Consider the following 14,250-nt stretch of genomic DNA (forward strand, 5'->3'; position numbering starts at 1 on the left):
GTCCCATTTGTTTATTTTTGTTTTTATTTCCATTACTCTAGGAGATGGATCAAAAGAGATCTCGCTGTGATTTATGTCAAAGAGTGTTCTTCCTATGTTTTCCTCTAAGAGTTTTATAGTGTCCGGTCTTACATTTACATTAAACTCCATTTTGAGTTTATTTTTGTGTATGGTGTTAGGGAGTGTTCTAATTTCATTCTTTTACATGTAGCTGTCCAGTTTTCTCAGCACCACTTATTGAAGAGACTGTCTTTTCTCCACTGTATATCCTTGCCTCCTTTGTCATAGATTAGTTGACCATAGGTGCGTGGGTTTATCTCTGGGCTTTCTATCTTGTTCCATTGATCTATATTTCTGTTTTTGTGCCAGTACCATATTGTCTTGATTACTATAGCTTTGTAGTATAGTCTCAAGTCAGGGAGTCTGATTACCCCAGCTCCGTTTTTCTTCCCTCAAGACTGCTTTGGCTATTCGGGGTCTTTTGTGTCTCCATACAAATTTTAAGATTTTTTGTTCTAATTCTGTAAAAAATGCCATTGGTAATTTGGTAGGGATTGCATTGAATCTGTAGGTTGCTTTGGGTAGTATAGTCATTTTCACAGTATTGATTCTTTTAATCCAATAACATGGTATATCTGTCCATCTGTTGGTATCATCTTTAATTTCTTTCATCAGTGTCTTATAGTTTTCTGCATACAGGTCTTTTGTCTCCCTAAGTAGGTTTATTCCTAGGTATTTTATTCTTTTTGTTGCAATGGTAAATGGGAGTGTTTCCTTAATTTCTCTTTCAGATTTTTCATCATTAGTGTATAGGAATGCCAGAGATTTCTGTGCATTAATTTTGTATCCTGCAACGTTACCAGATTCATTGATTATCTCTAGTAGTTTTCTCGTGGCATCTTTAGGATTCTCTATGTATAGTATCACGTCATCTGCAAACAGTGATGGTTTTACTTCTTCTTTCCCAATTTGTATTCCTTTTCTTTCTTTTTCTTCTCTGATTGCTGTGGCTAGGACTTCCAAAACTATGTTGAATAATAGTGGTGAGAGTGGACATCCTTGTCTTGTTCCTGATCTTAGAGGAAATGCTTTCAGTTTTTCACCATTGAGAATGATGTTTGCTGTGGGTTTGTCATATATGGCCTTTATTATGTTGAGGTAGGTTCCCTGTATGCCCACTTTCTGGAGAGTTTTTATCATAAATGGGTGTTGAATTTTGTCAAAAGCTTTTTCTGCACCTATTGAGATAATCATATGGTTTTTCTTCTTCAATTTGTTAATATGGTGTATCACATTGATTGATTTGCATATATTGAAGAATCCTTGCATCCCTGGGATAAATCCCACTTGATCATGGTGTATGATCCTTTTAATGTGTTGTTGGATTCTGTTTGCTAGTATTTTGTTGAGGATTTTTGCATCTATATGTATCAGTGTTATTGGTGTATAATTTTCTTTTTTTGTAGTATCTTTTTCTGGTTTTGGTATCAGGGTGATGGTGGCTTCATAGAATGGGTTTGGGAATGTTCCTTCCTCTGCAATTTTTTGGAAGAGTTTGAGAAGGATGGGTGTTAGCTCTTCTCTAAATGTTCCATAGAATTCACCTGTGAAGCCTTCTGCTCCTGGACTTCTGTTTGTTGGAAGATTTTTAATCACAGTTTCAATTTCATTACTTGTGATTGGTCTGTTCGTATTTTCTATTTCTTCCTGATTCAGTCTTGGAGGGTTATACCTTTGTAAGTATTTGTCCATTTCTTCCAGGTTGTCCATTTTATTGGCATAGAGTTGCTTGTAGTAGTCTCTTAGGATGCTTTGTATTTCTGCAGTGTCTGTTGTAGCTTCTCCTTTTTTCATTTCTAATTTTATTGATTTGAGTCCTCTCCCTCTTTTTCTTGATGAGTCTGGCTAAAGGTTTATCAATTTTGTGTATCTTCTCAAAGAACCAGGTTTTAGTTTTATTGATCTTTGCTATTTTCTTTGTTTCTATTTCATTTATTTCTGCTCTGATCTTTATGATTTCTTTTCTTCTGCTAACTTTGGATTTTGTTTGTTCTTTTTTCTCTAGTTCCTTTAGGTGTAAGTTTAGATTGTTTATTTGAGATTGTTCTTGTTTCTTGAGGTAGCCTTGTATAGCTATAAACTTCCCCCTTAGAACTGCTTTTGCTGCATCCCATAGGTTTTGGATCGTCGTGTTTTCACTGTCATTTGTCTCTAGGTATTTTTTGATTTCCTCTTTGATTTCTTCAGTGATCTCTTGGTTATTTAGTAATATATTGTTTAGCCTCCATGTGTTTGTGTTTTTTTCATTTTTTTCCCTGTAATTGATTTCTAATCTCATAGTGTTGTGGTCAGAAAAGATGCTTGATATGATTTTAATTTTCTTAAATTTACTGAGGCTTGATTTGTGACCCAAGATGTGATCTATCCTGGAGAATGTTCCGTGTGCACTAGAGAAGAAAGTGTAATCTGATGTTTTTAGATGGAATGTCCTATAAATATCAATTAAATATATCTGGTCTAGTGTGTCGTTTAAAGCTTCTGTTTCCTTATTTATATTCATTGTGGATGATCTGTCCATTGGTATAAGTGAGGTGTTAAAGTCCCCCACTATTATTGTGTTACTGTCGATTTCCTCTTTTAGAGCTGTTAGCAGTTGCCTTATGTACTGAGCTGCTGCTACGTTGGGTGTATATATATTAATTGTTATATCTTCTTATTGGACTGATTCCTTGATCATTATGTAGTGTCCTTCCTTGTCTCTTGTAACATTCTTTATTTTAAGGTCTATTTTATCTGATATGAGTGTTGCTACTCCAGCTTTCTTTTGATTTCCATTTTCATGGAATATCTTTTTCCATCCCCTCACTTTCAGTCTGTATGTGTCCCTAGGTCTGAAGTGGGTCTCTTGTAGACAGCATATAGATGGGTCTTGTTTTTGTATCCATTCCGCAAGCCTGTGTCTTTTGGTTGGAGCATTCAATCCATTCATGTTTAAGGTAATTATCGATATGTATGTTCCTATGACCATTTTCTAAATTGTTTTGGTTTTGTTTTTGTAGGTCCTTTTCTTCTCTTGTGTTTCCCACTTAGAGAAGTTCCTTTAGCATTTGTTGTAGAGCTGGTTTGGTGGTGCTGAATTCTCTTAGCTTTTGCTTGTCTGTAAAGCTTTTGATTTCTCCATCAAATCTGAATTAGATCCTTGCTGGGTAGAGTAATCTTGGTTTTAGGTTCTTCCCTTTCATAACTTTAAGTATATCATGCCACTCCCTTCTGGCTTGTAGAGTTTCTGCTGAGAAATCAGCTGTTAACCTTATGGGAGTTCCCTTGTATGTTGTCATTTTTCCCTTGCTGCTTTCAATAATTTTTCTTTGTCTTTAATTTTTGCCAATTTGATTACTATGTGTCTTGGCATGTTTCTCCTTGTGTTTATCCTGTATGGGACTCTCTCTGCTTCCTGGACTTGGGTGGCTATTTCCTTTCCCATGTTAGGGAAGTTTTCGACTATAATCTCTTCAGATATTTTCTCGGGTCCTTTCTCTCTCTCTTCTCCTTCTGGGACCCCTATAATGTGAATGTTGTTGCATTTAATGTTGTCCCAGAGGTCTCTTAAGCTGTCTTCATTTCTTTTCATTCTTTTTTTTTTTTTATTCTGTTCCGCAGCAGTGAATTCCACCATTCTGTCTTTCAGGTCACTTATCCGTTCTTCTGCCTCAGTTATTGTGCTATTGATTCCTTCTAGTATAGTTTTCATTTCAGTTATTGTATTGTTCATCTCTGTTTGTTTGTTCTTTAATTCTTCTAGGTCTTTGTTAACCATTTCTTGCATCTTCTCTATCTTTGCCTCCATTCTTTTTCCTAGGTCCTGGATCATCTTCACTATCATTATTCTGAATTCTTTTATGGAAGGTTGCCTATCTCCACTTCATTTAGTTGTTTTTCTGGGGTTTTATCTTGTTCCTTCATCTGGTACATAGCCCTCTGCCTTTTCATCTTGTCTACCTTTCTGTGAATGTGGATTTTGTTCCACAGGCTGCAGGATTGTAGTTCTTCTTGCTTCTGCTGTCTGCCCTCTGGTGGATAAGGCTATCTAAGAGGCTTGTGCAAATTTAGGCTTTCTATCTTTTGTCTTTGGAAAATTTTAGCAACAAAGGAGTAATCTGTTTCTGTTTCTTGAAGTTCTGGTAGACTACACTTAAGAAAACATTTTAGGGAGTACTAAGGGGAGATCTTTATTACTTTTTCTGTTTATTCTGTTGAAGGTTATTGGTCTATATGGGTTTGTTCATTCATCTTGAGTCAAATTTTAATTATTTGTATGTTTCTTCAAAATTGTTCATTTCAGTCACATCAGTAGTTCTCAGAGTGTTGTGTAGGGACTACTAGGTGTCCTTGCAAGAGATTCATAAGGCCAAAAGTATTTTCATAATATATATAATTATTTGCCTTTTTCATTCTCATCCTCTCAAGAGTATACAGTGGAGTTTTCCAGAGGCTACATGATATGTACTATTGCAGCAAATTGAATGTAGAAGCAGATATGAAAAAACAGCTATCTTTTATTAAGATATATACTGAGGAAATTGCAAAAATGTACTGCATTGCCATTCTTCTAAATTATTTTGTTTGAAAAATATAATATTTTAAAAATGTTAGCATGTAGTAGATTTATTACTTTGTTATCAATTTTAGATGAATTAATATTTTTAAATTTTTTAGTTTTAATTACTAATATTATAAATATTGATAGATATAACCAACATAAACAAAAGCTATATTGGGTTCTCAAAAATGTTTAATACTGTAAAAAGTCGTGAAACCAAACTGTTTGAGAACCACTGATCTAGATTTAATAATTTAATTTTTTTGAAAATGCATGTACTTATCAGCTATGTTTCTTGAAATCTTCTTTGAATAGAATATTCTGCCTTCTGCCTTATGGGTATGTTTTTATCTATCTATCTATCTATCTATATATATATGTATATATACGCACACACACACATACACACACATATATACATACATATATATATCTGCATCTGTACATACACATACTTATTTGCTGCATCTTTGTTTTTTACATATTTATTGTGTGTCTCTTCATGTGTGCTTGTGAGCAGAACCCCAATGTAGATAGAAGAACTGGCCCACTTGGTATTTTGGATCTTCTTTGTGGCTGATTTTGTCCACAGGCCAAGTTTACAGAAGTGACTTAGATATGTGAACTGGCAGACTTCTGATGGTCGGCCTGGATGAAAGGCATGGAGTTCCTGATCTGTAGCAGAAAGAGTGGGAGGCTCTCCCAGGGAAGTTGCTGTCATAGGCCAGCCCTATGCTCTGATGGTTACATTGGATTTCTTTTTTTGTGGTACACGGGCCTCTCACTGCTGCGGCCCCTCCCATTGTGGAGCACAGGCTCTGGATGCGCAGGCCCAGCGGCCATGGCTCACGGGCCCAGCTGCTCCGCGGCATGCAGTATCCCCCCAGACCGCGGCACGAACCCATGTCCCCTGCATCGGCAGGCGGACTCTCAACCACTGCGCCACCAGGGAAGCCCTACATTGGATTTCTTGAAACCCATATTGTGTCCAAGGTAGGAATCCAGAAAACTCCCTAGACTGAGTCTGCTATATACAGGATCCTGGCCACTATGAATCCCATGGTCAGTACTTTTCTGGGGCCTGCAGTCTATGCATGCCAGCTGTCTGTCCTCAGTGTACCCTCTTCCCCAATCCCATCAAGATGGACTATTTGATCTTCTTATCCATGATGACTATCTAGAAGCCTCTGGCTCTGAAGGCCAGTGCCTGTGGAGATGTACTGCAGGGCACAGATGAGATGCCTGGGCCTGGTACCTCCTGCCTGCTACCTGTGCACTGGGAGCTCCTTCTTGGAAGGGAATAATCCAGCACAGTGAGGCATAGGGTTACAAGCCAAGACCTAGGACAGGGTTTTAGCTGTTAAAGCCTCAACTTATTCTTTCAGCAAAAGGGCTGAGGACTGTTGAACAAGGGTTAGTTTGAAGGCATTGAGATCCAAGACTGGAAAAGACCCTAATCCTTCTCCTTGCTGTACCTGTCAAAATCATTTCCTTTATCCAGAGGCGGGTTGAGCAATTGCTTGGATTTTTTCAGTAGCCTCCTAAAAGCTGTCCCTGCTTCCATGCTTGTCCCCTACCACTTTAAAAAGTAAATCAATTCATGTCCTTCCTTTGCTTACCCTCCTGTGTCTCCCCATCTCCCTCAGAGTAAAAGCAAAGTCCTTTAATTGCCTACAAGGTCCTGTACTGGCCCTGCCCTACCACTGCACCTTAGTTCTTTGACTTCATCACTTGATACTTGTTCTCCTTCCTGACTGTTCCAGCCACATTGGACACAACAGGCACACTTCTGCCTCAGGGCCTTTGCATTGCTATTCTCTCTGCCTAAAATATTTCTCCCTCAGATATATGTATGGCTTATTCCCTCACCTCCTTCATATCTTTTTTCCTTCTCAGTGAGGCTTTCCCTTACTACCCTGTTTAAAATTGCAAATTGCTCTTCTTCCATTCCTCTTTCCTGTCTGTTACTTTTCTCCACTGTATTTATCATTTCTCATTGCATTTATCACATAAAACAGCATGTGATTTGTTTACTTATTTTGCTTGTTTTCTGTTTGACTATAAATTTTGTAAGGACAGGGATTTGTGTCTGTTTTGTCTACTAATATATGCCTACCACACATGGACACAATGTTATTTGTCATTGACTATAGTCACTCTGGACCATATCCAGCATGTCTTACCCAGGTTCCCAGCAGCAGCAGCAGTGGCAATTTATATCTATCCAATGATCAGAGTAAGAGGAAGAAAGGGGGAATGGGAGGAAGGAGGTTTTTCCTTCTCCTCTGCTCCCCAGGGACCCTCATACTTCTTTTTTTTTTTTTTTTGCTGAAAAACACAAAACCTTTGAGGTTGAGATAATATCCTTAGAGAAAGAGAGAGAAAATTACGTTCCGCAGTAAATAACAGTTCTATACTTTTTAACATGTTATATAAAAAGAACAGAAAATTAGAAAATGTCTGGCTTCATTTTCGTTTTTCTCAACCCTGTGGAGAAAGAAAATGTAGAGGATTGGGGTGGGTTTTTAAATATGGCTAACAGAACATTTATTTATCAAAAGAGACATCCAGACTCAGTGTGTTAGTTTTACATCACAGGTCTGACATCCGAGATTCTGGGGAAAAGAAGAGTGGCAGGGAGGTGACGGTGGTGAGGAGACATGGGGGTAGCTAAGTGGAAGAGTCTAGAGGGGTTCTAGGAGGATATTCTCCCTACCTCTCTTTGTGCCACCATTCCTGACACCAAACCTGACCCAAGGTGAGGAGCGGGCAGATGTTCAAAGTGTTGCAGACTGCAGGGTGGGGAGGAGGAGGAGGAAAGCTCAGGCAGTTTTGCTGGGTGGGAAGAGGGAATAAGAGTTTCTATTGTTACTAACATCATTATTGAGCCTAGTTCCCAACTGGCTATTTGTATGCAAGAAAAATACATAAAAGAGTGTGTGTGTGTGTGTGTGTGTGTGTGTGTGTGTGTGTGTGTGTGTGTGTGTGTGTGTGTGTGTGTGTGTGTGTGTGTTGGGAGAAGAAGAAAGAGCAGGGCGTAGTACTTATAGCTGCCCACACAACTATTGTCATTTCCCTGTTGGTGCATGTCTATATTTGCTTTACCCTTGTAATTATAAATGAGTCCAAGAGATGTGTAGGATTCAAAAGACTTCAGAGTTTTAAGGGCATTAGTGGTAATTTAGAAACCCCAGCACCACTGTCGATCACCAAGTCCTGCTGGTCTGTGTCTTTATTGTCTCTTACAGCTGCCCCCTCCTCTCCATTCCTACCGCCACTGCCATATGTGTTATTTCTTACTTGAATTACTGCTTTCGTTTACGAAACGTCTTCATTTCCCTTAGTTCCATCTTCTTCCTCTAGTTCCCACTGCAACCAGAGTGAGCATTCCTGATGACAAATGTGACCATGCTACTCCACTGCTTAAAATCCTTCTGTGGCACCATATTGCCTTAAGTGTAAAATCTAAACCTCTTAGCATGGGTACACTAGTTCTGTGACCTTAGTCCTGCTTCCTCCTTTGCACTTCGCAGCCACACATCCTCAACTCTTTAGGGACCACTAACCTTTAGTTCCCAGAACCTTCCTCATGCTCCGTGACCTTTGCACAACAGTTTCCTCTATTTGGAATGTGCTTTCCCCACTCTTCACCCAGTTAATTCTCAATCCCTGATTCTTCAGAGCTCAGATTAGGTGTCACTTCTTGATAACTCTAATGCCAAGACTGAGCTGAGGATGCCCTAAGTGTCCACTCAGAATATGTCCTTGTCACAGCCCCCACCATTCTGTATTTTTATTTGTATTAATATTATTAATCATTATTATGGTTTTATTATCATTTTACTTACCTTTATTCTCTCCTAGTTCACGAGTTCCCTTATGGGCAGAAACTAGTCTTTCAGGTCTGTTTTCTCAGTAAAGATATCACCACATAGGAGGTACCCCCCAAATAATGAAGTGTTGAGCCCCTTTATCTTATAGTTGAGAAACCAAGACTCAGAGAGGTAAGCCACCTTGCAAAGTGCTCACACAATGTTTAGAGTCTAGTGTTTGTTTCCCTCTGTCAGGAATTACAGATTCAGGTGTCTGTAAGGGCCAGATAGGCAACAAATATGAGAGAAGTGGATTGTCTTTTTTACAGTCATTCTGACATTTTTCTGAACATATGCCTGTTTCACACTGTATTTTCCCATGTATAATAAAGAAATATTTTTGTACAAGAAATACTTTATTTTTCTCTTAAGCTACCGCATAAGAAAAACGATAGTGTGAATATGATGGTTATATTGTGACTTGATCAATTATAGAAGATCAAATGTGCTGCCATGGGAATTTGTATACACATAATGTGGCACTTCCTGTTATGGTTTCAATCTTTGGATTCATGCCCTAGCTTGGCACTCAAAATCTGCTGACCTTTCCAGTTTCATCTCTAGTCTCTGAACCCCTACTCACATTTATGTACACACATACATACCCCAAGCTCCAACTTTACTGAATTGTAGTTCCCCAACATGCCTTTTTTTCTTTTTATTGAAGTGTAGTTGATTCACAATGCTGTGCCAATCTCTGCTGTGCACCACAGTGACTCAGTTTTATACACATAGACATGATTTTCTATATTCTTTTCCATGATGGTTTATCCCAGGAGATTGGATATAGTTGCCTGTGCTATACAGTAGGACCTTGCTGTTTATCCATTCTAAATGTAATAGTTTGCATCTACCAACCGCAGACTCCCAGTCCATCCCTCTCGGCAACCACAAGTCTGATCTCTATGTCAGTGAGTCTGTTTCTGTTCTGTAGATAGGTTCATTTGTGCCATATTTTAGTTTCCACATGTAAGTGATATCATATGGCATTTGTCTTTCTCTTTCTGACTTCACTTAGTGTGATAATACTTGCATCCATGTTGCTGCAAATGGCATTATTTCATTCTTTTTTTACGACTGAGTAGTATTCCATTGTATATATGTACCACAGCTTCTTTATCCATTCATCTGTCAATGGACATTTAGGTTGTTTCCATGTTTTGGCTATTGTGAACAGTGCTGCTAATGAACATAGGGGTGCATGTACCTTTTTGAATTATAGTTTTTTCTGGGTATGTGCCAAGGAGGGGGTTACTGAATCATATGGTAATTCTAATTTTAGTTTTCTGAAGAACCTCCATACTGTTCTCCAGCAGTACAACTTACATTCCCACCAACACTGTAGGAGGGTTCCCTTTTCTCCACACCCTCTACAGCATTTGTTATTTGTAGACTTTTTAAGATGGCCATTCTGACCGGTGTGAGATAGTACCTCATTGTAGTTTTGATTTGCATTTCTCTAATAATTAGTGATGTTGAGCATCTTTTCATGTGCCTATTGGCCATCCATATGTCTTCTTTGGAGAAATGTCTATTAAGGACTTCTGCCCATTTTTCAATTGGGTTGTTTGCTTTTTTGTTGTTGAGTTGTATGAGCTGTTTGCCCTTGTCGGTTGCATCATTTGCAAATAATTTCTCCCATTCTGTAGGTGGTCTTTTCATTCTTTTTATGGTTTCCTTTGCTGTGCAAAAGCTTGTAAGTTTGATTAGTCCCATTTGTTTATTTTTGTTTTTGTTTCTATTGCCTTGGGAGACTGACCTAAGAAAATATTGGTACGATTAGAGAATGTTTTGCCTATGCTCTCTTCTAGGAGTTCTGTGGTGTCATGTCTTATGTTTAAGTCTTTAAGCCATTTTGAGTTTATTTTTGTGCATGGTGTGAGGGTGTGTTCTAACTTCATTTATTAAATGCAGCTGTCCAACTTTCCCAGTACCACTTGCTGAAGAGACTGTCTTTTTCCCGTTTTATATTCTTGTCTCCTTTGTTGAAGATTAATTGATGATAGGTGTGTGGGTTTATTTCTGGGCTCTCTATTCTGTTCCATTGATCCATATGTGACAACATGCCATTTTTAATTCCTCCCCTTCTCTCTCTGTTCTTCCTTCCTTCCTTCCACCTCTGATTGAATCAGCCTCAATCCCTGGCCTTACTGTAACCCACTCTCATAGTTTGGTGCTGGATGCACCCCCAGCTCAGAACTCTAAGCTTAAAAGCCATTCCCTGGACTTCCCTGGTGGCACAGTGGTTAAGAATACGCCTGCCAATGCAGGGGTCACAGGTTCGGTCCCTGGTCCAGGAAGATCCCACATGCTGCGGAGCAACTAAGCCCCTGCGCTGCAACTACTGAGCCTGCACTCTAGAGCCCGGAGCCACAACTACTGAGCCCATGCACCACAACTGGTGAAGCCCACATGCTCTAGGGCCCGCGGGCCACAACTACCGAACCTGCTTGCTGCAGTTACTGAAGCCCACACGCCTAGAGCCTATGCTCCGCAACAAGAGAAGCCACCGCAACAAGAAACCCGTGCACTGCAACATAGAGTAGCCCCTGCTCGCCACAACTAGAGAAAGCCCGCACACAGCAACAAAGACCCAACGCAGCCAAAAAATAAAAAGGAAAAAAAAAAAAAAATTCCCAGGCATAGAGTTTCCATGATGTGTGTATACAGGTATATGCTTATGTGTGTGTGTCTGTATGTCTGTGTATGGCCAGAGTGCACAAGCACTTTTAGCAAGCACGTTATTCAACTGCCCCATTTAACAAAGCTGAGCCCAGGATTAAATTCTGTGGTTTCTGAATTTTCAGGAGGTGACATGCTGCCTTTGGTATCAAATTTGATTAAACTTGATAACTTTAATGCCATTTGGTTCTGTTGGGGAGGAAGAATTAAATTGCTTACTCTAGAGAATGAATTTTTTCCACTAAGGAAAAGAACATTTATTAAAATTATCTTGGTGACTGAAAGGGGGAAATGTACTTCTTTTTCCTCAGCAGAAGCAGGTCCAAGGCATTATTAGCACGTGATAAAAATTGAATAATTGAGCAACACTGACTACTTTGGGATTCAGGTTTCCAGCCCCTGCTGTGTGATTAGTTCAGTTCAACCTGCTGGCATGCTTAAGCAGGGAGCCTGCAAAGGATTAGGAAGGAAAAACCCTTTAACAAATCTCAGGTACTGAAGACATTTGATTTAATTTTACATGTTACAAAGGTAATCTGGTTTCCCTTGGCAACCTCCAGTTCTACCCTACTTTATAATCAGAGGATGGCAGGTAGATTACAGACTTGATGGCATCATCTGGAAGTGACCATAGGGAACAGAGTTTGCCTCAAAAGAGGAGAGAAAAAGGTCAACATAAAAGGACAGAAGAGTCTGAGTTCCCTTAAAAAAAGGACAGATAGTTCTCTATAACTCAGATACCCATGAGGGTTTCATTGATGAGGGAGGTTCCAGAACTACTTATAGCAGAGCAGTTTGGGACATGAGGGAAAGGGATCAAGCCTTTTAAGTCTTTAAAGGGATAATAATTTTATTACTTGTGAAATACAGATAAGGTTTTAATTCAAAAATGACAGTAATAGTTACCATTTATTAAGTACATGCCAGGAATCTTACTTGATTCTTTACATACATAATTTCATTAAATCCTTATAATATCTCTGCAAGGGGAGTATTAATATCCCTTTACAGATGAGGAAACAAGTATTTATTGATCTGTTAAATAAAGTATGGAGGCTGAAGGAAGGTGGGGTAACATTGAATACAAGGTTTCAACTTTAGTCGATTTATTTTTTTATTATTTATTTTTTCTATGATCTCAAAGTCCTATAAGTCTTAATAGCCCCTGTTACAAAACAGTATACTAAGTAATGTCCATTAATGATGACCTTTAGCCATCCAGAAAATTTTAAATTACAATCATCTTAGTGTAACTCTCTTATTTTATACATTAGGAAACAGAGTGCCAGAAATCTGGTAAAGCCTAAAGCCAGGTCTTCTGACAACTCATAATTTGTGTATTACACCATGCCCATGCACTTTCAGAGAGAGCTTGAGTAAATGGAAGGCAAGAAGGAAGGGGTCTTGCAGCGCTATAAATGGTATTAGTTTGAGCTAGCAAAGTAAACAAACTAACAGATCGGAAGGTACTGATGAGACATTTAGGCATTGGGAACAGTTCTAGTTCTTACCTAGCTAGTGATTAATTTATTCTGCTTGGCTCATGTCTGAACAAAGTAATGCACATAATGTTTCCAAATGATCCTAAGTCTTTAGCAGTCTCTGGTGCCCCACCAGCCACTTGAAGTTTAAAAGGACAGGGTTCTACATATGAACAACAAAAGCTGTCTCTCTCTCTCTCTGTCTCTCTGTCTCTTTCTCTTTGTCTTTGTCTCCCTGTCTCTCTCTCTCTGTGTCTTGCTCTCTCTGTCCCTCTCTTTCTCCAGGTCTTGAAGTGGATGTGACTGGCCATTTTTGTGACATGTAGAAGCAGAGACTACTTATGGCATTTTATTGACTTACACACGTATGCTTCTGTCATGTTCACAGAATGCTGTATATACAAGGCAGGCCATGTATTACCTTTCTTTAAGGTGAAAGCTATGGGAGTCTAATGGCAAACTGAGAAATCTTAGTGTCACACACTTACCATGCAAAGCATTTTATATGAATTTCACTTAATCCTCATAATGACCATGATTGTGAATGTTATTGTTTTCATTTTAGCAACTTTTTCAGTTTTTTATTAATCCTTCCCAGAACATTCTCCCTAGCATTTAATTATGAGAATTTTCAAAACTATATTAAAGTTGAAAGAATTGTACAGTGAACACCCATATACCCACCTAGATTCTATACTTGTTGCTATTTTTCTTTATTTGCTTTATTATATACCTATCAATTTATCCAGCCACCCATCTTAGTTTTTGTTGTATTTCAAAGTGAGTTATAGACATTAGCACATTTTACTCCTAAACACTTACATGTGGATATCATTAATTAGAGTTAAAAATGTTAGCTCTATTAAAAAAACAAAAAAAACTGAGTCCTTCTTTGGAGACATAGTATGTACTCCTCAATTACTTTGAACTTTCCCCTATGAAATAGTAAGATATTTAAATATATATATATAAGCTACCCATATTAAAAAACACTTGTAACTCATTAATGAGAAATAGAAATCTGTGGGGAGGAGGGGGATACCACTGTTGAATTCATAGGCCACAGCAAGCCAGCACTACAAAGTGGCATCTTACCTCACTTCTGATTTTAAATGAGATTGAGGTCATTGCTGCATTTCTGAACACTAACTCCTCTCCTGAAAAGGAGAGTTTGATTAGCCAATTACTTAAGCAGTTTACTAATGATGTTGGAACCAAATTTCAATGAACATTTTTTCCCTTTTCTTTCTGGGTGTGACTAAATTGCCTACAGCATGCTGCATGGTTGCTGGTAAAACAGGAAATGGGGTAAGTAATTTAGGTAGGGAATTTTTACTACCCTTTAAATATAAGCTACCTGATTCTTAAAGTACTTTTACTACTACTATCTCTTTTTTTAGAGGGAGTTCACTAGCTGCTAGAGAAATTGGCACAAAGAGGAAATTTTTATTGTGTATATTTAAGGTGTTAACCTTGTTTAATTGGTTTATTTGCACAGCATATTAGTAGTCTATTAAAGCAGACTCATTTTTTTTTGGTAGATTTATCATGAATGTAAATGCATGTAGTTTGGCAACTTATTTTAAAGGAACACATTTTATACTGGTTTTAGAAA

The 14,250-nt window shown here is 38.4% G+C and overlaps 1 protein-coding gene across 6 annotated transcripts in view; it reads left to right on the plus strand.

Moving 5' to 3' along the window:
* Positions 1-14,250, plus strand: part of PUS10 (pseudouridine synthase 10) — a 72,698-nt gene that overhangs the window by 29,283 nt on the left and 29,165 nt on the right. For all 6 annotated transcript variants that reach the window (XR_009521448.1, XM_060026540.1, XM_060026537.1 and 3 more), the window contains one exon: positions 13,909-13,943. Coding sequence is in view for 5 of the 6 variants with exons in the window: in XM_060026540.1 (XP_059882523.1) it covers positions 13,909-13,943 (35 nt within the window). In the remaining variant the exon portion in view is untranslated. The remainder of the gene's footprint in view (positions 1-13,908; positions 13,944-14,250) is intronic.

Source organism: Delphinus delphis, chromosome 12, assembly GCF_949987515.2.
Source record: "Delphinus delphis chromosome 12, mDelDel1.2, whole genome shotgun sequence".
Taxonomy (NCBI): domain Eukaryota; kingdom Metazoa; phylum Chordata; class Mammalia; order Artiodactyla; family Delphinidae; genus Delphinus; species Delphinus delphis.